Source organism: Cydia fagiglandana, chromosome 17 (genome assembly GCF_963556715.1).
Source record: "Cydia fagiglandana chromosome 17, ilCydFagi1.1, whole genome shotgun sequence".
Lineage (NCBI taxonomy): Eukaryota > Metazoa > Arthropoda > Insecta > Lepidoptera > Tortricidae > Cydia > Cydia fagiglandana.
Window position 1 is genome coordinate 12,882,742 of NC_085948.1, and position 26,128 is coordinate 12,908,869.

Consider the following 26,128-nt stretch of genomic DNA (forward strand, 5'->3'; position numbering starts at 1 on the left):
AGGCATCGGAACATCCCTTTGTGGGCTTTAGCGAGGTGAAAGGATTTTTGAAGTGAAAACTTCTTTAGTGATGGGGAAAAAATGTTAAACTCGCGAGAGCGTAAAACGCTTCGTAAGACGTGACCTGATCGAAAAACTGTTACAATGTCATTGAGTTTTCTCTTCTGCCGGCACTCCCGGAGTCCAACCCGTTGTTTTTAGGGTTCCGTACCCAAAGGGTAAAACGGGACCCTATTACTAAGACTTCGCTGTCCGTCCGTCCATCCGTCCGTCCGTCGGTCTGTCACCAGGCTGTATCTTACGAACCGTGATAGCTAGACAGTTGAAATTTTCACAGATGATGTATTTCTGTTGCCGCTATAACAACAAATACTAAATACAGCAAACGTGATTTTTGACCAAAGTTAAGCAACGTCGGGCGTGGTCGGTACTTGGATGGGTGACCGTTTTCTTTTTGCATTTTTTCCGTTTTTTTTTTGCTTTATGGTACGGAACCCTTCGTGCGCGAGTCCGACTCGCACTTGCCCGGTTTTTTTTTTTTTTTACGGGCTTGCCGAGACGTAAGTTAGTCGACATGCATCAGCGCATGGTAGCTGGACCAAATAAAAGCGCGTTACTATGTTTTGAATATGGCCAAGAAGTTTGTGTCAGTTTGCAGTTACATGGTAGTGGTTATATTCTCTTTGGTTACATGCACGATGTGCAAGCAGAGTGAACGTAGTTTGAGCATCAAAGAATATAATACTCACTTGAGCATGGTAGCCCTCGCGACAAAATGCGCCGCGTGCAAGAATCACCACGTTTTTATTTATAACTCAAACAGTTCATGTTTGTATGTCAGCTGTCAACTCAACTTCTCACTTCTCATGACAATTTTGTAGGTTATAAGTATTAAGGAAGTGTCGTGTTTTGTGTTACATTTTACTAAAATACAATAAAATAAAATGGAGGACATCGAAGAGTCCGAGTTTGTGGCTTCCGAGCACGATAAGCTAGTCCACGCCATATCGAAACTAGACAAAACTCAATTCATTACCGAGCCAACGCGAAGCGAACCTACTAACCTCAATTCAGAGTTTAACTTGATTAAAACTAAACCAAAACTCGATCTTACAAATGTTGTGAAAGTGTTAGAAGACACGTCCCACCATACACAGATTAGCAAGAAGCTTAAAAAGAGTCAGGACAATAAGCAGGTGCTGGCAAAACCGCTTGAAAAGCCGCAAGCCGAGCGCATTAAGCGAGCGACAGGGTACGAACAGGCGAAGGAAAAAGTAGGCAGATGGGACCCTGTCGTAGCAAGGAGCCGTGCCGTAGACTTTGTCTCGTTTCCTCTTAAGCGTGTCTCAACCAAAATGCAGCCAACACATGAGTTCTTATCCAAGTTTGAACTCAAGTCGAACCTTGAGAAGGAGTTGGAGGAAATTGATCCGCCTAATGTACCAGTTGAGGAAGATGAAGAGGAGAAAGTGTATCCAATGACTTATGAGGAAATGTTGGAACACAGGCAGCACTCGGCTAAATTGAGAGCACAACAATCTTACAAGGCCGCAAAAGCTAAGAGACAGAGTAAAATAAAGAGCAAGAAGTATCACAGGTTAGTTTTAATTGCCAATAGTAATTTACACAATATTAATTGAAACCCTGTATTCATTTGTGTAATTAAAGTAATATTTATGTATGCCAGTAAGTTGCACAGTAAATATAGTTGATGGAGTATTTTTGTAAATCTTAGCTCTTACTGAATAGGTATGTGTGGAGGTTGGCATAAGCTGTAATTATGTAAAATTTACTTCTGTAAACAAACATTTGGGGTTTTGTTCTGAACTGGTACTTGTTTTCAGAATTCTCAAGAAGCAAAGACTAAAGTTGCAGCTAAAAGAGTTTGAAGAGCTACAGAAGAAGGACCCAGAGGAAGCTCTCAAGAAGTTAGAGGCTCTGGAGAAAGCTAGAGCTTTGGAGAGACATACACTGAGACATAAGAATACTGGAAAATGGGCCAAAAGCAAATTGGTTCGCGCTAAATATGACAAAGAGGTACACTTTACATTTTATTCTTTGTTCTATTTAACCCTTGTGGCTCAAAACATGTTGTAAGGTTATAGTCTAGTCTCCATAGCACTCAATATGTGGATCGATTCTGATTAGGAAAAAATAAATAAAAAGAGAATCTGTTCCTGGCCCCTGTTTCACCAACGTGACAGGTGCGACGAATTGTAAAATCACTGTTGCTGACGTCACAGGCATCCATGGGCTACGGTTACCTCTTACCATCGGGCGGGCCGTATTCCTGTTTGCCACCATCATTGTATTATTAAAAAAAACTTTATGATATCGGAAAAAAACAGATATTTCTCTTGCTAAGTTTATGACAATTGTCACAAGAAACACTACAATTGTCACGAAATTCCGACATATAACTCATTACCTGTCAAGAATTACCTACAATTCTTCTAAATCTTTGACAATTGTCAGAAACTTCGCAGGAGAAATATCTGTTTTTTTCCGATATAATAAAGTTATTTTTAAATAATACAATGATGGTGGCAAACAGGAATACGGCCCACCCGATGGTAAGTGCTAATCGTAGCCCATGGATGCCTGTGACGTCAGCAACAGTGATTTTACAATTCGCCGCACCTGTCACCGATGTGAAATTGGGGCCTGGCTTGCTTGCTAGACGCAAACTGGGTGTGTACCTGAAGATCTTCTACGTGTCAATATATTCAGGGTCAAAAATGTATGTCTAGTATTTTGGATGTTGTTAGATTAAGGGTTTAAAATTTGGTTAAAGTCGGTACCATGATTTTATTTTATTCTTTTTTTATAATCTGCAATAATGCAATAACTATGAACCTATTTCTATTTACAGACCAGACAAGAACTTGCTGAACAATTAGCAGTAAGCAGAGGCCTAACTCAAAAAACACAAGCCAATGACAGCACTGATGAAGAAAATTATGACTCTGAAAACATACCAGACATCACTCTATCTCAAGACCCCATGAACCCCTGGATGATGAAGAGGTCAGATAAATCAAATGTTGATGCTGAATTTGATTTTGGTTACAAGAAATATGTTCATGGGAAGATAAACAAGAACGATGATAGTGATAGTGATTCAGATGATGATGTAACACAACATACTGGTAGTGATAAAGATAGAAAACCACTAGATATGCTGCTTTTGGGAAATAGTATTAATAGGATTGGTCAGGGAGACAGTGATGATCAAGCTGAAGAAAGTACTAAAGTACAAACTGAGACAAAAGAAATACAAATTCCTAAAGCAAAGAATGTTGATAAAAATAAACCAGAACTTCCCAATAAACCTAAACAGGATGATGAACCAACAATTTCTAAGAAATCTAAACCAGTGAAAAGAAAAAATGAAGTTAACACAATTTCATCTAAGAAAACCAAGACAGCTGTAGCTACTTCTAGTTGGTCTGTGGAACCAATCAATGTTGTCCCAGAGACAAAGAAAGCAAAACGAGATGTATCAGAGGCACATGAAGTTCTTGAAAAAAATATTGCAAACAAAGTTGCAAGTAAAATTAACAAACTTAAGAAAGATATAAAAAATTTGGAAAGGGTTACTAAAAAGTCAAAGAAAATTGAAAACAAACAAGAAGAAAGAGATAACCTTGAATACTTGAAACTAAAAAAACAAAAAGTAAAACCAGTCATAGATGAAGAGTTAATTGAAACAGCTGCTAATGCTCCAGAAGATGTACAGGTTAGCAACAAGCCTCTCTCTGATGTAGTGAAAATAGCACAAAGTGATGTACCTGCCAAAGAAAATGTTGATGCAAATATTGATCCAACTAGATTCATACAAGCTAAGCCTAAATATTTGAACTCTGTTATACCAGAAGGAGAAGGTGGCCATGATTTGTTGGATGATGATGATGAACAAGTTGTTCCAAAAGTAAATATTGAAGAGGTCTTTGAGGAAGATGATGTAGTTGACAGTTTTAGGCAAGAAAAGGAAGATGAAATAAATAAGGATAAAATTGAAGACATTGATTTAAGTCTACCTGGCTGGGGTAGCTGGGGAGGAAAAGGAGTAAAAGCTCCTAAAAAGAAAAAGAACAGATTTATCTCTAAACCTGTTCCGAAATTTCCGAGAAGGGATGAAAACAAAGGTGATATAATCATAAAAGAATTTAAGGATCCTAAACTAGCTGTTCATAAAGTAACCAATGTACCATTCCCATTCAATAGTGTCAAGGATTATGAAGCATCAATCAGAGTTCCGCTCGGTAACACTTTTATCACTGAAAAAGCACACAAAAAGTTAATCAAACCAAGTGTTATCACTAAGGCTGGTGCTATCATTGAGGCAATGGATGAAGACGAACTGCTTGTTAAGAAAAACCGGACCTTCGGAAATGAGAAACTTATGAAATTATTGGGACAGAAATAAAACTAATCTACTTAATTAATGTTTTATTTGTCTTACTTATACTCCAACTCGGATTGGTGGTGAGACTAATATGACACCGTCACCTCTCACAAATAACATGGGAATAGTCCGCTTTGTTGTTCTGTAGACTTCCTCATATGTTTCTTCATCAATCTCCACTGTTGTGATTGTCTCTTCTGCATCTCCTAGGACCATGTTGAGATGTTGATCATAAGCCTGTGACATTAAAATATAATAAGACAATATTTTCAATAAATATTTAACATACCTACATGATAATTTAATTGTTTTTTATGTTTTGGGTGCAGACTGCGGTCCCTGTTACATATTTATGTTGCTGGATCCATAATAGGGCCTAGAGTTTTTTAATCTAAGCAGACTAACTAGGGAAAACTAATAAACAATGCTTCAAAGCCAGCACCTTATGATCAACTACAGCAGCGGTCCGCAATCTTTTAGCAGCCCAGGGCCACATAGTAGTTAACGAAAATGACGCGGGCCGCACTTTGTTAATATTTGTGACTTTAGCAGACATTGTCGTTCGTCAGTATTACATACAAAATAGCCAGTTATATATATACAGCCATAACTTACATGCAGTTTGCCACGAAGTTCTCGTTCATTACGCATTTTTACGTATATTCTTTCATCTAAGCTTAGCCTTATAAGATCTAATGGCTCCTTCACAGTCATTACCGATACCTGAAAACAGGCATATCAAAGTAAACAGTAAATAAAAGAGCAGATACAAAGTATAAAAACATCATGAATTGGCTTGAAGTCTTTGATAAATAAGAAATAAACAATATAGGACTACAACTAGTGTAATATATACGAATAAATAAACAAATATGTTCAAACCATCAACCTACATTTTCGCCATCATCTGCCATGATTTAATGATGATTCGGTAGAGTTGGTAAGTACAGATAGTAAGTTTAATGAATACAATTCAGTCACCGACACTGGAGAAGTGATTAATTTCTATAAACGTATTATTTCTTGGTTATATTCGTTACTTGGAGCAAAGCGTTTGCCGACTTTGCCGCTAGTCGAAGAAGCTGTCAAGTTTTTTTTTTAACTTTGTTTGAGATACCATTTTAACCGCTCACATAGTATAATGAGTATGAATGGGCATTGCTTTATCTGTTACTAAGAAATGTCAAAAAATTGTGATTGATTGCGTGCGTGCATCATTCATTGCATTGTTTCAGAAGAATTCCTTGAATTATGCGACGAGACAGCGATTAAACTATAATAAATCAACATGGTTAGAAGCGGGTTAGTATCAACAAGTTATTTGTTTGTTAAAAAAGGTCACAGAGCCCTGTTAAAATATGGTTGTTTCCAGGCGTGATCGAGAACGCGATCGTGAACGTCGTCGCTCCCACAGTCGGTCAGCTTCGCCCGACCGCAAGAGGCGGCGCTCCAGGTCCAGGAGCAGGGACCGAGCTTCGAAATCTTCGAAAAGGAAGCGTAGCCGTAGCAGGGAAAGGGAATCTAAACGAGATCGCAGCAGGGATAGAGATAGGGACAGGAAAAGGTAAGGCCCCGATTTGTTTACTTATATCTAAATAGAACACATTGACCAATAAAATTAAGGCTCTGCTCCACAAATTGAATTGAAATTGTTGACCTTATGCTCATTGTTTTGTTTGTATACAAGTTATTTTATTACACAACAATATCCGAAACTAAGTTTCTTTTGTATAATTTGTATGGAAAGTTCAAGACTGGCTTATATAGAAAATTAGTACCAAAAACATGCCCTTACATGCACTTTAAACTAGTACTTTATTGCAGTGATCTTTAAAATGGCTGATAAAATATGTCAAGGTACAAAACTGCATAGCGACTTCCAATTTACCTACTGTATTCCATTACTTTTCAGTGATAAGAGGGATGACAAACGCAATGGTGCAAGCAGTAAGTCATCGAGGAAAAAGTCGCCTGATAAGGATAGAGACCGATCAAAATCCAAAGAGAAATCTATTAAGCAAGAGTCAACGGAATATGACCCTGGCTCTGTGGACAAGGTATGTTAAGTTCAATGTTTTGAAGAAAAGAGCCCTTATGGGATACAAGAATTATAAATCTATCTATCTATCTATCTATATAGCCTTTTGTTTCCGATCCTTGGGTTTAAAAGCTTTTTTTTTTAAATGTTATCATGTTTTCTACAAAATGTCCCACAGTTCGGTGTGCCTCTTGACATAGGCCTCCTCCAACCTTCTCCACTGTACTATGTCTTCTGCAACTCTGGACCAGTAGGGCCCCAAGGTTAAGCGGATTTCATCTACCTATATATAGGATTATAAATCTATAGGTTGTATAACATAGACTTGGAATTCAAGTTTAGACTCAATACATTAACGCTACATTTTAGAATTTGATTGTCACATTTTTGTTTATGTTTCCTTTTCTGCACTAGGAAGAAGAACAAGTGCGCTTAGAGGCGGAAATGCAAAAGCGCCGCGACCGCATTGAGCGCTGGAGAGCGGAACGGAAGCGTAAAGAGCTGGAGTCCGCTAAGAAGGAGGTCCAGAAGGGCAGCTTAGTCAGCAACATTCAGATACCCGCCAAGAAGTGGTCTCTGGAGGATGACTCTGGAGATGAAGGTGAAATTGCTCGCAATGGTATTTACAACAATTTTTATTTCTTTTTCTTAAGGGAGCAGTCTGACGGTGGCGATTATAAAGTGGAGTTTTTCGTAGATGAGTGTTTTCTTTTCTCTTAAAGAACATGCTTGGAATGTAAACAGCCAACTATCAGTGAAAAATATTTGCATCTATTTTATTTACACAGGCAACATAACATAACATTTCTTTTGTGAGAAAATAGTTTTTTTGCTACTATTTTCTCTAGTTATCTCCACTGTTTGGACAGCTACCTTAGTCTTAAGTTTTTTTAATACTTATATTTTTGTCTTATGTATTGGTTTTAGTGGCCAATTTATTTTGATGTTTTTAAATTGACAGTTTCTTACTTGCTGTGTCATTTCTAGTTATGCCTAATATGTTTTTTCTAAACAAAGTTGTTGAAAAAGCTCTCGTGCGAATGGGGGCTTATGCTTTACATTTCTGCAGAAGCTATTAATTTGAACTTTATCAGACGAGGCCATGATGATGTGCAATTTATATTTAAACATATTTCTTCATAATAATTATTAATAGAATAAGAAGGGTGTCATTATAGGTGTGACATCGTCACTGCGTGACGAAACTCCTTAATTTTCTCCTTCCCAATAAAAATAAAAACAACTTTTACTTGATTATAATTACTATTGTTTACCATTATGATAATTAGGTATACACATGGTTTTATTTTGTCTTAGGGGAGGATGCAGAGAGCAAAGAAAAAGCCTCAGCTGAAGAAAAAATGGAGGTAGAAGACGAAATTGATCCTCTGGATGCTTACATGCAAGAGGTTCAACAGGTAAACCATTAAAATACTATTCATTAGTTTATATACTTGATAAACTTTAAATATGAGTGTCCAAACGAAAGCTGTTTTTTTGCCGATACCGGATTTGATTGGTTTTTACTTCGGCTGGTCACTACCAAAGACACAGTTTTGGTGCGGCCTAAACCTAAACTTTGGTTGGATATTAATATACGTGTGTGTTTTAGTGGTGTGTCTTTCTATCCTTATTTCGACCTTGACGATCGGTCTGGCCTAGTGGATAGTGACCCTACCCGTGAAGCCGACGGTCCTGGGTTCGAATCCCGGTAAGGGCATTTATTGGTGTGATGAACACAAATATTTGTTCCTGAGTCATCGGTATTTTCTATGTATATAAGTATGTTTTTATCTATATAAGTATGTACTTCGTCGCCTAGCAGCTGTAGTACAAGCTTTGCTTAGTTTGGGACTAGGTTGATCTGTGTAAGATGTCCCCAGATATTTATTTATTTATCAGTAACTATCTCAAAGAATGAATACAAGTCCCGGTGTTTACACATATGTGCATATGTTTTAGGAGGTGCGCAAAGTGAATCAAATGGATCAGCAAAGGGGAATGACTGTGCCAACTAACGGAGGCACGGGCGTGGTCATTCTGACTGGTACGGCCAAGAAAAAGGTCACAGAACAGAAAAATAAAGGTAAATTTAAAATTTTCTCATTTACTATCCAAAATGCTTGGACAAACGGGGGCAATCAAAACTGTCGTTTGTATGTGAGACATTCTTTATTCTTTATTCAGGCAAACACGTAAGTAGGGCTTGCATTCCGGAATTCCGGAATTTCGAAATTCCGGAATCTCGAACAAATTCTCCGATATTACAATTCCGGAATTGATACCACTCAATATCAAAAATTCCGGAATTGGATTTAAGTACTTTTTGTAAGCTTTAATAAGTTTATTATTAAAAATTGTTAAGAAACTACACTGTACGGGTGTTTTTTTGTCGTTATTAAGTGCTTCTTAGTCATTCAATGAACTATAGTATAGGTATATTTTACTTTTCCTTTTGTTAAAGCAGTGGGACAATATGGGTTCATAATAAAAAAATAAAAATACAATAAAGTCGAGCGATTTACTTGCTTAGAATAGTCAAAATAGTCGGAATCCTAATGAAAGAGAATTCAGCATGAAAGAGGTTTCTCTATTAACGATTTCGAATCCTGTAGAAACACATAATAATTATATGATATTCTGAATCATAATTAGGAACTAGGAAGAATAAGCCAAACTTAGACCTTCAACTTCTTAAACAAAATCCACTACCTACTAGGTTAGGAAGAGTTGGAACCTATTATATTTAACTATTTTATAAAATAAATACCCCGTATCATAGAAGTAAATAAAAGTAACAATTTTAATAAGGTGGTAAAATGGGTGGAAAAAAACGTAAGTACCTACTTCAAATTAAATGTCTCTTAAAAATACTAACTTTAATAAACGCAAAGTATCAGAATTTCATATGTTTTGTTGTTTTTTACTAAAAAAATTAATAAAAATATGATAAACCCTAATTCCGGAACCAGTTCCGGAATTCCGGAATTGGAATCCAATATCGGAAATCAGTTCCGGAATTGGAAACCATCCGATATTGCAAGCCCTACACGTAAGTACAAGTTTACAGCTCCAGCCAAGACACTTATACTGTTAATAGGTACATATATGTTGTCAGTATCATAAAATTATTACACTTGTATTACACACATGATACACTTTTCGAACTATCTCTAGAACATATACTCAGAGCTTGCTAACTTTCTCCTAATATGAGCCTAAGTTCACTCAGTCGACACCGTCTTATAAATAATTTAAATTGGCAGGTGAACTAATAGAACAGAACCAGGACGGCCTAGAATATTCATCTGAAGAGGAAAATGAGGATATTAAGGACACGGCGGCGAACCTCGCGTCGAAGCAGAGGAAGGAACTGGCTAAGGTGGACCATGCTGCGTTGGACTATATGCCGTTTAGGAAGGCCTTCTATACTGAGGTAATACAGGTTATTATAGACGATCAAACAAGTTTGACAGTAGAAAAAGGCGCCCTATTTAAATTTTTCATGGGACGGTAATTCTTCCCACCTACATTTTTTAAAAATTTGCCGCTCCTTTTTACTGACGGAAATGGCATGACAGAGTATACATAGATTATCTCATCAGAAAAACACCATAGACAATTTCATTTCGTTCGTTTACCACCAACATGTTATCGGATTAGCAAAGAGAATCAAGCATCAATTCTAAATTTAAAACTATAAGGTCGTTTTTGGCTGTCAAGTTTAGACCCCTGGGAGTTGAGAGGTTAAGATCCATAAAGTAGTGCAAAATATTGTAGCTGCAAATTTAACAGCTGAATTTGATGCCGTTGCTAGTTTGTGACGTTTATTTTAGAAATGTAAATAAAAAAAAACATGGTAAAAAAAATTTCTTCCATTATTTTTAATTTAAACCCGATGAAAATGAGACTTGACCTGTCACACGGACCATCATTTGACGCGAAGAATGTAATTACTAACATTTTAAAATCCGCTTCGGTATTATAAAACATGGTGCCATACAACGCCATCTACTCCAGCTGTCAGATTTAGTGCTCAATATCAAACACAACTTTACATGTCCTCATTCCCTTGTCTATGATCCAAAATATTCAAACAATAACACTTACTTGAATTGCATTCAAGAATTCTTATAATTTTATCTATAAATCTCTCCATCAGGTTAGCGAACTAGCCCGAATGACCCCTGAAGAAGTGGAAGCGTACCGCACAGAACTAGAAGGCATCCGAGTGAAGGGCAAAGGCTGCCCTAAACCTATAAGAACATGGGCGCACTGTGGCGTGAGCAAGAAAGAGATGGACATACTGAAGAAGCTCAACTTCGAGAAACCTACCCCGATTCAGGCGCAGGCTATTCCGGCTATCATGTCGGGGAGGTGAGTTTTCAATGGAATATTAAATACCTTAAACTAAGTAATTTAGTGTTAAACAATTATATCAAAAGTATGGTTTTACCTGTTTTATACATACATTTCAGACAAAAAAGGATAAGAGTAAATTTTTCCAAACACGTTTTTTAAAATTTTCTCGTAAAGTATTAGACTTGCTATTCAGGTAAAATAGGCTTGTTTTAATTCTTATCTCTAATTATTTATTTGGGAGATTTACCCTAATATTCAACGGACTGGTTAACGTATAAACACGAGAGAACGGAAATGGGTGGTTTCCCTTCCCATACAATAACATTTTAGCAACGTAATTACGATTACAGACGCTGCAACCGACCGAATGAATATTAATTCTGTAGAGTAGGTCATTCTATACTGACATCGCGTTCCCTGGACCTCTTTATTTATGTTAACCAAAATATAATTACATAATCACAAAAATATTCTTGTTTCCAGGGACCTAATAGGCATAGCGAAGACCGGTTCCGGCAAGACGCTCGCCTTCATCCTGCCCATGTTTCGCCACGTACTAGACCAACCCCCATTGGAGGACACAGACGGACCCATATCCCTCATCATGACCCCCACTAGGGAGCTATGTATGCAGATCGGGAAGGATATAAGGAAGTTTGCCAAGTCTCTGGGTCTCAGGGTCGTGTGTGTTTATGGAGGCACTGGGATATCTGAACAGGTTAGTTCCGCGTCTAAACTAATCTTTTAAAACGCATATGCTACGAAATAGCGTAAAATCATTCGACATACCAGACTAACCCCCATTGGAAGACACAGACGGACCCATAGCTCTCATCATGACCCCAACTAGAGAGCTATGTATGCAGATCGGGAAAGATATAAGGAAGTTTGCCAAGTCTCTGGGTCTCAGGGTCGTGTGGGTCTATGGAGGCACTGGGATATCTGAGCAGGTTAGTTTCGACATGTCAATCATTAGACCAACCCCATTGGAAGACACCGACGGACCCATATCCCTCACCATGACCCCCACTAGGGAGCTATGTATGCAGATCGGGAAGGATATAAGGAAGTTTGCCAAGTCTCTGGGTCTCAGGGTCGTGTGTGTTTATGGAGGCACTGGGATATCTGAGCAGGTTAGTTTCGTGTCTAAACTAATCTTTTAAGATTCATTATGTTTCTGGAGTATGCAGCAAAATTTTGATAAAATTATACGCTTTTAAGTACAATTTTTCCGAGCTTAAATTTCTTCACGATCTTGAGGCATGAAGAGAAGGGGTCATCCATAAATTACGTCACACGATTTTCTATATTTTTCTACCCCTTCCCCCTCCTTGTCAAATCTTGTCACATTTGGCTCGCAAACGTCACATATTTTGCAATTTTGTTTTCAACGAAATTAGAAATTGGTGTAAAATAGAGTCTGTGCGGAAAGAGAAGAGTCGTGGAATGTATGGGGCCTAATACATTTCTCGACTCTACTGTTTCCGAACAGATTCTATTATTATTTTAATAATAGAAAAATTGTTTGATAAAAGCAATAATAGAAATGTTACATCACGAAACAGATTAGGAATAAAATGTGCACGGAAAAAAACGTGTGTGCAAAAATTAGTTATTTAACTTGCACTATAACAGAGCAATGAATGAAACAAACACATGTATGGGTCGTAAGTATTCTTTTGTTTTCAGATCGCCGAATTAAAGCGCGGCGCAGAGATCATTGTATGCACTCCCGGCCGAATGATAGACATGTTGGCGGCCAACTCTGGCCGCGTCACCAATTTAAGACGAGTCTCCTACATCGTACTGGACGAAGCTGACCGCATGTTCGACATGGGCTTCGAGCCGCAGGTATGTACACCAAGTTGCATATGTGCTATTCTCAACCAAAAGGGTACTTATTGTAGGTTGTCAATAAAGCGCTTCAATTAGAAATCAACCTTTTCGACAGCGAACAAAGTGCCTTTTGATCGTTATCAATCAAATGTATATTTAATGAATTCATTCCATTCATAAAGTCGGTGGAAAGATTTGCTGGCTATGGATGATGTCTTGGCGGCTCAGATGGCAGAGCGTTGGAGTATCGATCCAGAGGCCAAGTTCTAGTCTCAGCCATGATAGTAATTTTTCCACTTTTAAATTTAATATGCTCTTGAATTGCTCAGGTGATGAAGATAATAGACAACATCCGACCGGACCGGCAGACGGTGATGTTCAGCGCCACGTTCCCGCGCCAGATGGAGGCACTCGCCAGGCGCATATTGCAGAAACCTATTGAAATTCAGGTAATAGGCAATAAAAAATCAAAGGTATGGAAATTTCCATGCTAAAATTCTTATATCAGAATCCGGTATTTTAATCGTGATAAACTTAAAACTACCCAACTACCCTACCCTATAGCCCAAGCCCTCTCGCGCATGAGAGGAGGCCTGTGCTCAGCAGTGGGACGTATATAGGCTGAAATGATGAATGATGATGATGAAACTTAAAACTAAAATTACACACAAACTAAAAACTGCAAGTATTCGTAAGATTCGTAAGAGTTAAAGTTTACCATGAAATGGTCTCGCCTCAGCATAATACTATCCCGAAAGACAGCGCTGATTTTCCGGGGAGACCATTTGTGGGTCACGATCGCAGCCGTACGACGCGACCCTACGAGTATCATAAGCTGAACGCAGCCTTTGCAGCGGCGACCGGCTGTTTATATGATATAATTTAACTGGTAACCTTGGGTAACCTTGGTTCCATTTCTCGCTTCCTTCGTTAATAATCGAAAGCAATTATTTGTATCTTGCTTTAAAAATTATCCCCTCACCTTGGTCTTATGTGGTCACTTTCTAATATTTCTATAAAATATGACTTTGCTATATGTATGTAACCTGCATTGCTTTTTGTTCTCACTGAGGCCTTGCGACGTTGTAAAGACTTCGCGACCCCTTAGTTAGAGTCACTTTTTTCAGAGTAACTTTCCTGCTACCCAAAGGTTGTCTAGAAAAAAGTTGCCTGTTGTTACTTAGTCTTATCCAGGGAATAGGGCTGAATGAACGCGACACGCGATCGACAGCCCGCCTGCTTGCGGCCGGGCGTCCCTACACTACATCTACATCTACCTATTTTAAACTTTCGCGTTTTGAATACATATTAACTCACATTATAGACGGGTCTAACGTGAATTATATTCAATTACCTTGATTTACCGACGTTTCGACACAGGTTTCACTGGTCGTGGTCGCGGCTGAAACCTGTGTCGAAACGTCGGTAAATCAAGGTAATTGAATATAATTCGCGTTAGACCCGTCTATAATGTGAGTTAATATACATCTACCTAGTCTTACGCTTCTATTTCGCTTTTTATATTTTTTTAACTTTATGGTGCAATAAAGGCGCTGGTGGCCTAGCGGTGAGAGCGTGCGACTTGCAATCTGGAGGTCGCGGGTTTAAACCCCGGCTCGTACCAATGAGTTTTTCGGAACTTGTGTACGAAATATCATTTGATATTTACCAGTCGCTTTTCGGTGAAGGAAAACATCGTGAGGAAACCGGACTAATCCCAATAAGGCCTACTTTACCCTCTGGATTGGAATTGGAAGGTCAGATGGCAGTTGCTTTCGTAAAAACTAGTGCCTACGTCAAATCATGGGATTAGTTGTCAAGCGGACCCCAGGCTCTCATGAGCCGTGGCGAAATGCCGGGATAACGCGAGGAAGAAGATGGTGCAATATTTGCTTACTTACTTACTAGAGTGTTGAATACATAAACATCATCTTTTCGTTCAGGTCGGCGGCCGCAGCGTAGTCTGTAAAGAGGTGGAACAGCACGTAGCCGTTCTAGAAGATGACGCCAAGTTCTTCAAACTGCTCGAACTGCTGGGGCTGTACAGCCAGATGGGCAGCATCATCGTTTTCGTGGACAAACAGGAGAATGCCGACAGTCTGCTCAAAGACCTGATGAAGGCGTCGTATTCCTGCATGAGTTTACATGGAGGTATGTTGATGAATAATTGATTATAAAATGTATTGTGATTAACATTTTCTATTTAAACTTTTTCTTGCAAAAAAAAACTAGTCTCGACTGTGACCTGTAGAGCAAAAAATTATCGTCTGCGAAAAAGAGAAGTGTTATATTTGTTTGATACAGAGATAAAGTAGAAAACAAAATCACCTGTAGCCCTATATGGATTACAAGCCTGGGTATTTGTTTAACGTTTTATATTTTATTTTGATTTATGGGAAGAATAAATATTCTTTGGGTTAAGACTTGGGTTTTTATTAAACTTATAATGATACATTTATGTCTACATTGTAAGCTTATGTTGAAATTTTTAGTGAGTTTTTGGTGTTGCATTGTTAATGAAATAAAATACATATGAGAGATACAAGCGCATGCGCGAGTAGGCGTCCGTTTCGTAGCGGTGCGTGGCAACTACTACTGCTAGACACCAAAATGGGTGCATGTACTTGTAGCGACGCGACGAAATCGCGGAGCCACGCCTGCTTCAGAAAAAAACATAGTTTCTAATATAACTCAATGCTAGAGTTAGACATGTAATTTGAATCCATTGCTCTATAGCTTATGGCATATAAATCAATAGACAAAGTATGATATTTGAGTATAAGGTAGAAATAAAATAAATATTTCTTTTTGACGTGATAACGTCTTATAAATCGATGAACACCGGTAGCATGCACGAAAAAGTGTCACGTTGTGGACATATCTCCATGGTAACGTTACGGCCACGTTGTGGACAAGTATGCAATTTTTCATCAATGTTTTTTATGACGTTATCACGTAAAATTATCGTCCGTAAACCGACTTTACAGACAACCATATTATTTTTTTAATTTATAACGAATTAGAGATTGAATCGCAAAATATATAAAATGATTGATTACCTATAGATAAGTTTACCACAGAACAGACTACAGGTTTTAATATTTCTTTACAGGTTGCTGTGCGACTTCGACTTTTACTTTACCCTGTTTTAAACTAAACTTACAAGGGCCAAAAAATATTTCATTCACGTTATTGCCCTTCGCGGCTGTATTTTTGGTTCTCCAAAAGTCAAAAGTTGCTGCTGATTTCATAAAATAACAATTATTAATCATTAATTACCCTGACTAGTTATTATAATCGATAACTATTATTGAGCCTGACTAAGGGCTGATTTAGACGGCGCGCGAACTCGCATGCGATTTTAGTTACATTGCGGACTGTTGGTCACGTCCAATTCAACCGAACGATCAAAACCCATACGTGTTCGCGCGCCGTCTATATCAGCCCGGATGGTATTCCATCTGTCCAATATCGTGGCCCAATGTGTATTTGCGTCGCACATTTTGCTTAATAAGAGAGTGAGACGCAATGCACATAGGACGGACAGAATACCACCCTAAGTAACAGAAATTCAAACGTTTTATCCTATGTCTTTAAAGATTTCGTTCAAAAAGTTGATATTCTGAACAATCCGTGGACGATTTTCTTTCTATGAAACTACGCGATTTCTTTACTACTTTACGTGGGCTTGATAAAGTTTTGGGTCTCTATTGTTTCGCAAAAAGTTTTAAGTCATAATGTATTGTTTGTCCACATTTTCGTCAGTCATAATTTGTTTGATTTAGAAACGCGTAACTTCAGGATTGCCATAAAACAAACCTAACCTAATCTATAGGATAATCTTACGAAAATCCTGAAAAGTTAACGGTTTCAGTTTTAGGACTAATGATAATATGACATACAATACATTATGACTTAAAATTTTATGTGAAACAAACGTACCCCTAAAGTTTTACATGCAACAACACAATTGTCTTCTCTTTGTCACACTTATTCATCTGTAGAAAAATACTTTCACAATTGTGAGGGTATCTTTCTACCCAACTGATATTGACTATGGAATATATTAACGCGTGCCTGTTACAGGGATTGATCAATTCGACAGGGACTCCACCATCGTGGACTTCAAGAATGGGAAGGTGAAGCTACTTGTGGCTACCAGCGTCGCAGCGCGAGGGCTGGATGTCAAACAACTGGTGCTGGTTGTCAACTACGACTGTCCGAACCATTATGAAGACTACGTGCACAGGTGACATTCAGTGTATAATATACTAACCTTCAAGAATGGGAAGGTGAAGCTACTTGTAGCTACCAGCGTCGCAGCGCGAGGGCTGGATGTCAAACAACTGGTGCTGGTTGTCAACTACGACTGTCCGAACCATTATGAAGACTACGTGCACAGGTGACATTCAGTGTATAATATACTAACCTTCAAGAATGGGAAGGTGAAGCTACTTGTAGCTACCAGCGTCGCAGCGCGAGGGCTGGATGTCAAACAACTGGTGCTGGTTGTCAACTACGACTGTCCGAACCATTATGAAGACTACGTGCACAGGTGATTTAATTTTAAATAGAAATAGTATATTCGTGGCTAAGAATTAACAGATTAAAAAAAAGAGGAACAAAAAACATGCTTACACATAACATAACAAGTAATATGAGCCACGAAATGGTACCGATTCGGCATGGCCTGCTAACAAGCCAGGATGGACCAACGCTGGTGAAGGGTGGTGGAGTGAAGCACGGAAAGTACACAACAAAATGTGTATACTTAGCCATATTTTGCGATTTGATTAGCTCGGGAAAGTTTGTATCCATATCGATTTGACAGTAAACGAAATTTTGATACCTTGATGAAATATCTCAGTGCGCACTCGTCCGAAGCAGTTGCTAGTTTTCACATTTATATACCTACACAAAAGAATAGAAAGATTATGTAATTTTACAAAAAAAGGATGTGTTTTCTAATAAGTACTTCCACTTTTCTAATAACACAAATTTTACAGATGCGGTCGCACCGGCCGCGCAGGCAACAAAGGCTACGCCTGGACATTCCTCACGCCGGAGCAAGGAAGATACGCGGGCGACATATTACGAGCGTTAGAAGTTAGCGGGGCGCCTGTACCGCCGGCTCTCAGGCAGCTGTGGGAGACGTACAAGGAAGCGCAGGAAAAGGACGGCAAGAAGGTGCATACTGGAGGAGGATTCAGTGGGAAAGGTGAGTGATATATCTATATACCTTCCTCACGCCGGAGCAAGGAATATACGCGGGCGACATATTACGAGCGTTAGAAGTTAGCGGGGCGCCCGTACCGCCGGCTCTCAGGCAGCTGTGGGAGACGTACAAGGAAGCGCAGGAAAAGGACGGCAAGAAGGTGCATACTGGAGGAGGATTCAGTGGGAAAGGTGAGTGATATATCTATATACATTCCTCACGCCGGAGCAAGGAAGATACGCGGGCGACATATTACGAGCGTTAGAAGTTAGCGGGGCGCCCGTACCGTCGGCTCTCAGGCAGCTGTGGGAGACGTACAAGGAAGCGCAAGAAAAGGATGGCAAGAAGGTGCATACTGGAGGAGGATTCAGTGGGAAAGGTGAGTGATATATCTATATACCTTCCTCACGCCGGAGCAAGGAAGATACGCGGGCGACATATTACGAGCGTTAGAAGTTAGCGGGGCGCCCGTACCGTCGGCTCTCAGGCAGCTGTGGGAGACGTACAAGGAAGCGCAAGAAAAGGATGGCAAGAAGGTGCATACTGGAGGAGGATTCAGTGGGAAAGGTGAGTGATACTTCTATATACATTCCTCACGCCGGAGCAAGGAAGATACGCGGGCGACATATTACGAGCGTTAGAAGTTAGCGGGGCGCCCGTACCGTCGGCTCTCAGGCAGCTGTGGGAGACGTACAAGGAAGCGCAGGAAAAGGACGGCAAGAAGGTGCATACTGGAGGAGGATTCAGTGGGAAAGGTGAGTGATATATCTATATACATTCCTCACGCCGGAGCAAGGAAGATACGCGGGCGACATATTACGAGCGTTAGAAGTTAGCGGGGCGCCCGTACCGTCGGCTCTCAGGCAGCTGTGGGAGACGTACAAGGAAGCGCAGGAAAAGGACGGCAAGAAGGTGCATACTGGAGGAGGATTCAGTGGGAAAGGTGAGTGATATATCTATATACATTCCTCACGCCGGAGCAAGGAAGATACGCGGGCGACATATTACGAGCGTTAGAAGTTAGCGGGGCGCCCGTACCGTCGGCTCTCAGGCAGCTGTGGGAGACGTACAAGGAAGCGCAAGAAAAGGATGGCAAGAAGGTGCATACTGGAGGAGGATTCAGTGGGAAAGGTGAGTGATATATCTATATACCTTCCTCACGCCGGAGCAAGGAAGATACGCGGGCGACATATTACGAGCGTTAGAAGTTAGCGGGGCGCCCGTACCGTCGGCTCTCAGGCAGCTGTGGGAGACGTACAAGGAAGCGCAAGAAAAGGATGGCAAGAAGGTGCATACTGGAGGAGGATTCAGTGGGAAAGGTGAGTGATACTTCTATATACATTCCTCACGCCGGAGCAAGGAAGATACGCGGGCGACATATTACGAGCGTTAGAAGTTAGCGGGGCGCCCGTACCGTCGGCTCTCAGGCAGCTGTGGGAGACGTACAAGGAAGCGCAAGAAAAGGATGGCAAGAAGGTGCATACTGGAGGAGGATTCAGTGGGAAAGGTGAGTGATATATCTATATACATTCCTCACGCCGGAGCAAGGAAGATACGCGGGCGACATATTACGAGCGTTAGAAGTTAGCGGGGCGCCCGTACCGTCGGCTCTCAGGCAGCTGTGGGAGACGTACAAGGAAGCGCAAGAAAAGGATGGCAAGAAGGTGCATACTGGAGGAGGATTCAGTGGGAAAGGTGAGTGATATATCTATATACCTTCCTCACGCCGGAGCAAGGAAGATACGCGGGCGACATATTACGAGCGTTAGAAGTTAGCGGGGCGCCCGTACCGTCGGCTCTCAGGCAGCTGTGGGAGACGTACAAGGAAGCGCAGGAAAAGGACGGCAAGAAGGTGCATACTGGAGGAGGATTCAGTGGGAAAGGTGAGTGATATATCTATATACATTCCTCACGCCGGAGCAAGGAAGATACGCGGGCGACATATTACGAGCGTTAGAAGTTAGCGGGGCGCCCGTACCGTCGGCTCTCAGGCAGCTGTGGGAGACGTACAAGGAAGCGCAGGAAAAGGACGGCAAGAAGGTGCATACTGGAGGAGGATTCAGTGGGAAAGGTGAGTGATACTTCTATATACATTCCTCACGCCGGAGCAAGGAAGATACGCGGGCGACATATTACGAGCGTTAGAAGTTAGCGGGGCGCCCGTACCGTCGGCTCTCAGGCAGCTGTGGGAGACGTACAAGGAAGCGCAGGAAAAGGACGGCAAGAAGGTGCATACTGGAGGAGGATTCAGTAAGAAAGGTGAGTGATACTTCTATAAACGTTCCTTACCCGGGTAGATACGCGGGCGAGCTCTTTAATTAATTAACGCAAACTGTTCGAGTTTTGGGCTCATTAGAATTGTCTTTACGATTAGTAGGTAGACGAATGTCTTATGATTAATTAGCGATAAAAAATTCTACCAACTTTTTATTTTGACACAAACTTGTGGAAAGTTTAAATACATTACACAACACTTGATTATTGTTGTTCAGGTTTCAAATTCGACGAATCCGAAGCTATGGCGGCAAGTGAAAAGAAGAAGTACCAGAAAGCGGCGCTAGGGCTCCAGGACTCGGACGACGAGGACGTGGAGGGAGACCTCGACCAGCAGATCGAGACCATGCTGGCTGCTAAGAAGATCGTCAAGGAGATCAAGGTGGGGAAAAATAAAAAAGGATACAATCTAATCTTTCTGCTTTGCCTTAAGGTCGGCTGGTAGAAAGTGCCTTTTGACATTAAATCTGCCTTTTGCACGATAAGTTTTTCTTTTGTACATTAAATATTAAGTAAATACATCTATTCAGTATAATGTTTGGCAATATTAGTTGCCGAGGCGAAGCCGAGGTCGCAAATATGTGATCTGAGGCTTTGATATTTACTGGCCGAGGTATGTATACTATTTTTCTGTTCGACGGAGCTAGAAAGCGGCCACTTCGTTTAGCGCAGCGGGCCGAAAATTGATGCTCTTCGGCCGGAGGGCAGAAAAATGTCAAAGTTGCCAGTTTATTTTGAATAATTTAAATTGTAAGACCGTTGGGCCTATTCGCTTCATTTTCAAGGGCCAGTTTGTATGGTCTTTCACACTTTCTTTCAGGCCAAAACTAGGGGTCGAAGGCCGTAGTTTGGACACCCCTGGAATAGGGTATTTTCCTACTAGTCAAATCAGTTACTTGTTTAGAACTGTCAAATAATTTATTTTAAATACAGTATAATACACTATTAATTGAAGGGATGTTTACAAAAACAGCATAACTGCTTAGAGCGGTTGACACTTTTTTAAGAACATTGTTAATCGTTTCAGGTGTCAACCAATGTAGTCAGTTATGTTGTTTTTGTAAACATCCCTTCAATGGTATGTAAATCTCAACTCGTTTGTTCCCAGCCGGGCGTAGCGACCCCCGGCGTGCCCTCGAGCGCGGCCGCGGCGGGCGGCGCGGACGGCAAGCTGGAGCTGGCGCGGCGCCTGGCGTCCCGCATCAACCTGGCCAAGGGGCTCGGCGCCGAGCACAAGGGCGCCACGCAGCAGGCCGCCGAGGCCATCCTCAAGGGCGCGCCCTCTGCGCACACGCTCATTACGGTACGAATTTCTTCAGTCGCCAGGCAGCATCTTTTCCCCCTTCTGTACAGAAATAAACAAAAAAAAAGATTTTATTGACATAAACAAGTAAGGTAAGTGTAAGGTGTTAAAGTCCCTGACTTCTGAGCTAGGTTAAGACTTAAGACCTGTGTTACAGAAGTCAGTGTCCTCTCCCAGACAATAGAAACTGTATGAAGTACATTTTGTTTTTAAGAAATTAATAATATTTATTTATAGGGCTTGTTTTGATACCAGAAAACAATGCCATTCTAGTAAGATTACATAGCAATTACATTATATATGTCTGTGTGTGTGTGCGTGCGTGCGTGCGTGCGTGCGTGCGTGCGTGCGTGAGTGCGCTATATTATTGTAGGATGCTTTCAGTTTGATCATAGTCTAAGATATTTAGAGTTTTGTTAATTTAATTATATATAAAGATGCTCATAAAACCCTGTTGCCGTCTGGCATACATACATACATTTGTCATTGTTCGCTGACTTGTAATTTTATTTTGATCATAGGGGGTAAGCTTATGCTGTTTTAACGTTAACAGTAATAAATATAGTTGTCTGCCAGATAGCAATTGACATTGTTTGTATAAAATAGATGGAACGGGTAGTTTATCTCGCGTTGAAATGTGCTGGAGAGGCAGGGATCTTTGTTTCTCGAACTCAGGCAAAGGTGGTGATAACTTTATAATAATTGTTTACGGTCCTTTTCAAATTTGGTGGTAGTAAATGTGCTTTAGTGTGCGTAAAACTTTTTAAACAAAAACAATCTGCGGAGTTTTGTCACTCCCCTTTCCATCTTGCCGATCACTTTTAAGGGCAGCGCCCGATTGGTTGGGATATCCTGGAGAGACAGACTTTGTACTTATTGCTACGATTGTAAAAAGGTTGTTACTATACCAGTATAGATACCACTTGAGATTTGAGATAGTTTGACAATAAACGTCAGTCAGAAATAAACCGGCTTTCTATTATTACATTGGCGACGAGGATGGGATCTGAACCCACGCGTGCAAGCAGGTATTAATTACCTTCAAGGAAAAATACAACAAATAATTGTATGTGAACTTATCAATAAACGAGCACATTCTCCTTGAAAAATTCTTATATCACTAAAATGCAACTTGTTTACTCTCACGTTGCTCGGCAAATAAGTCTATGCACTTAATTGTAAACAATTAAATATCCGATATCGACGCTTATATTGTATTCATATTATAAGCCATGCCGACTCGACGCCAATATAGCGTATCATTCTTAATAACATTAACAATGTTTCTATTGTTCGTTCTATTTTACTTCCAGGCTAAGACGGTGGCGGAACAGTTAGCGGCCAAACTGAACACCCGACTGAACTACCAACCTCGTGATGAGAGCAATAACGAACCGGCTGAGGAGGTGTTCCGGAAGTATGAGACCGAGTTGGAGATCAACGATTTCCCGCAGCAGGCGCGCTGGAGGGTCACTAGCAAGGTCAGTCACTTTTTTTTTAAATATAGGGACCGTTTATCTAGATCGGCAAACTATGTAAACTTGACGTTGATATACTCTGTATCTTTAGGTATTTAAATAAAAAAAAACTGGTGAAAAATCGATCTAGCTAGGTCTTATCCCTGGGAAAACGCGCGTTTTTGAGTTTTTATGTTTTCCGAGCAAAGGTCTCCCAGATATTGTGTATTTAAAACACAAACTGCACGCCAGACTCAACAAGATTGTCGAATGTCTTGCAACATTTCAATCGAATGCATCTTGCATCTTATGTATAGCAATTTCATCTTTGTTGCCATGATAACAAGACAGTTAATGTGTTATAGTTTTTTAATACGTTCTAATTAATTCAATAAAGGTTTATAATTTGACTTTTTTCGCTTGAACATACGCTTTTTCTGATTAAAACACCGATAAATGGCCCACGGCATTAGTTCGACTTCTAGACGTGTTTACATTGGGTCTGCTCTTAGATAACCTAAAGCCCTAGTACTTATACGCCCCTTTAGTCCGTACATTTCTCAGTTCGCATTGAATAATCGTCCAAGATGTTGTTGAAACTAGCTCTCATCGGTGCTTTGGTGTTCTTTTGTATTAAATTACTGAAGAACAACCGGCGGAGTCATTGTTGTGTTTATAAATGTCATTAAAGGTTAGTTCTCTGAAGTTACTCTGTTCATCTTGACCAAACCAGAATATGGAGTTAAAATATATTAATCATTTTAAATATGCGTTAATAATCTTGCGATAAGTCCTATTCTTGTTTGGTCTATTTGACATTACATTAAAATTCTCAAATTAAAATGTAATAGTGATTTCAACACCTGGTGGTACTTTGAAAAATAATTACCATTAGCAATCTCGACTTCTCCGTTTGAGTCGGTGAAAAAAGATGTGATTTTTATAAAACTTGTAGTTTTAGTATAGTTCGCGTGTATAGTTAGATCCCGATTGAATAAAATAGGAAAAAAATATTAATCGTCGATCGCTGGCTTTTTCACTACGGCAAGCACTTTTTCTAGTTTCGTCCACTAAGAGAAACGCAACAATAGGTTGAACACCTGCCTTCGGCTAAGCGTTACCTGAAAAATATAACTAATTTTACTCTTAACAGGCGTGGCTCACCCCACGCTTTCGTCGCTTTGTAACAAGTAGATACAAGTACATCCGTCCCACGCCAATTTTAGTGGCTAGCCATAAGCCGCGCGTGGCGCTGTCGCCACCTAGCGGTCATATCTGTCCTAATCGTAACAGACGCGTTTTGTTAGAGAGTGAATCTTCTGTACCTAGTACTATTATTTATTCTGTGCTCTTACCAACAGGAAGCCCTGGCCCTCATCAGCGAGTACTCGGAAGCCGGCATCACAGTCCGCGGCACCTACGTCCCGCCCGGCAAGAATCCGCCCGAAGGCGAGCGCAAGCTATACCTCGCTATCGAGAGCTCGCAAGAGCTCGCGGTCGCCAAAGCCAAGTCGGAGATCACTCGCCTGATCAAGGAAGAACTGCTCAAGCTGCAGACCTCGGCGCATCACATGGTCAATAAGGCTAGATATAAAGTATTGTAAAAGAATACATGATTGGTTGTAATTGGTGTTTTATTTCATACCCAGCTGCGTATCCACCCAGAAAGATTTTTTACTACCTAAATTGATAGATGTAAAAAAAAAAAATAAGATATGACTACCACTTAGAGGTCAATGCGAATTAAAATCTTGGTTTAAAAATAAGTGTGACATTCTTCAGAAATAAGGTTTTAAAACTCCGGCCGAACGGGAGGTCAAGCTATACCTCGCCATCGAGAGCTCGCAAGAGCTCGCGGTCGCCAAAGCAAAGTCAGAGATCACTCGCTATTTACTAGGTACAGTTTACAAAGCTATTAGCCGCTTGGCATCTCTGCATAAATTGACAGATGTTAAAATAATATACAATGTCTGTCTACCACTTAAAAGTCAATAGGAGTTTAAATCTTCGCTTTAAAAATATGACGTTCTTCACAAATAAGGTCTGGTTGTAATTTGGTGGTTAATTTCATAGCAGTAGGAAGAATGTAAAGAAATATTGAGCTTACGGAATACCTAGGTAAACATTTACATAAATTTTAATCCTAGTTGGGTAAAGGTGGGAATCAAACTTCCCAATTATTCCCAACCTGACGGCTATTTTTTTTCATTTGTTCCCACTTCGTGCTGGGACGATTTATCAAAATCAATACAAGAGGTTCCTCTCTTGTATTGACTAGGCCTAGAGGTGGGTCGCGGGTATTTACCCAATTTACCCACCCAGGTAAATACCCATCTACCCGGTATTTACCCGTATCTACCCAAATGGGCGGGTAGAGTGACGGCACCAATCATGGACATGTTAAGCGCACTAAATTAGAATTTCGTTTAAAAATGGGATGTTTTTTGACGATACAAAAATGGTGATTTTTTTTTCGGCACTTAAATACATGAGGAACATTTAAACAAAACCAAAAATTCTGTATGTTTAATACATAATTAATAAAAAATATATAAATTGAAATTTACGAAATCACCATTGATGGACATCAAAAATTCAGTAATGGACACCCAGTCATGGACATGGACCCAATTATGAACATCCATTAATGGACATTTTTGTATTGAACACATAAATGAAACAAATAATGTCACAAATCAACTTTTATTAACGCTATTTGAACTTTCATTTAGATTTCTAAGTTATACTATAAGAGTTCTAGGACTAATCCGGTTGCCGGCTGCATGAAACAAACCTGATCAAAAAATAGAATATACCTACCCTGTAGAGGTACCTGACATTTAGTACCTTCCAACGCACTTGGTCGGCCTAGGCTTAACCTGGCAGATTTTGTACAAATGGCAAAAACGTTGGACAAAAAAACATCAAAAAAATACCTCATCGAAAAATGGAATTAAACTTGTATGGTAGGATACCTGGGCCCAGTTTTATAAAGTTACAAGTTACAAGTTTACAGGCGTTTACTGGCAACACTTGCTCCGTTTTTTACAATTTGCGTTTTATAATAGTACTGTGTTACAATTTTACAGGTTACAGGTACAAGTGCCTGTAGCTCAACCATAGACGAAAATACGGGAGTTTTATAGTTTTAAACTCATAATCGAACAAGCGTTTTATAAAAATATTGTAAATTACAAGTGTAGATTGGTACACTTGTAACAAAAACTTACATACG

At 40.0% G+C, this 26,128-nt stretch overlaps 3 protein-coding genes across 3 annotated transcripts; 2 read left to right on the plus strand and 1 right to left on the minus strand.

The window, feature by feature from the left end:
- The first annotated feature begins 866 nt into the window (after nt 1–866).
- On the plus strand, nt 867–4,444 carry LOC134672505 (U3 small nucleolar RNA-associated protein 14 homolog A). The gene is made up of 3 exons (XM_063530446.1): nt 867–1,597; nt 1,845–2,037; nt 2,873–4,444. Exons 1-3 carry the CDS (start codon nt 945–947, stop codon nt 4,427–4,429), a joined length of 2,403 nt encoding a protein of 800 aa, XP_063386516.1. The 5' UTR covers nt 867–944; the 3' UTR covers nt 4,430–4,444.
- Nucleotides 4,440–5,469, minus strand: LOC134672506 (U6 snRNA-associated Sm-like protein LSm3). The gene is made up of 3 exons (XM_063530447.1): nt 5,302–5,469; nt 5,024–5,131; nt 4,440–4,645 (listed from the first exon to the last, which is right to left on the minus strand). Exons 1-3 carry the CDS (start codon nt 5,320–5,322, stop codon nt 4,466–4,468), a joined length of 309 nt encoding a protein of 102 aa, XP_063386517.1. The 5' UTR covers nt 5,323–5,469; the 3' UTR covers nt 4,440–4,465.
- Nucleotides 5,470–5,594: 125 nt separating this feature from the next.
- Nucleotides 5,595–24,519, plus strand: LOC134672542 (probable ATP-dependent RNA helicase DDX46). The gene is made up of 18 exons (XM_063530488.1): nt 5,595–5,710; nt 5,781–5,972; nt 6,321–6,465; nt 6,861–7,065; nt 7,764–7,864; nt 8,409–8,532; nt 9,713–9,882; nt 10,609–10,823; nt 11,292–11,526; nt 12,498–12,659; nt 12,974–13,093; nt 14,588–14,795; nt 16,731–16,893; nt 17,651–17,862; nt 20,352–20,515; nt 21,242–21,436; nt 22,750–22,917; nt 24,255–24,519. Exons 1-18 carry the CDS (start codon nt 5,697–5,699, stop codon nt 24,495–24,497), a joined length of 3,036 nt encoding a protein of 1,011 aa, XP_063386558.1. The 5' UTR covers nt 5,595–5,696; the 3' UTR covers nt 24,498–24,519.
- Nucleotides 24,520–26,128: the final 1,609 nt, after the last annotated feature.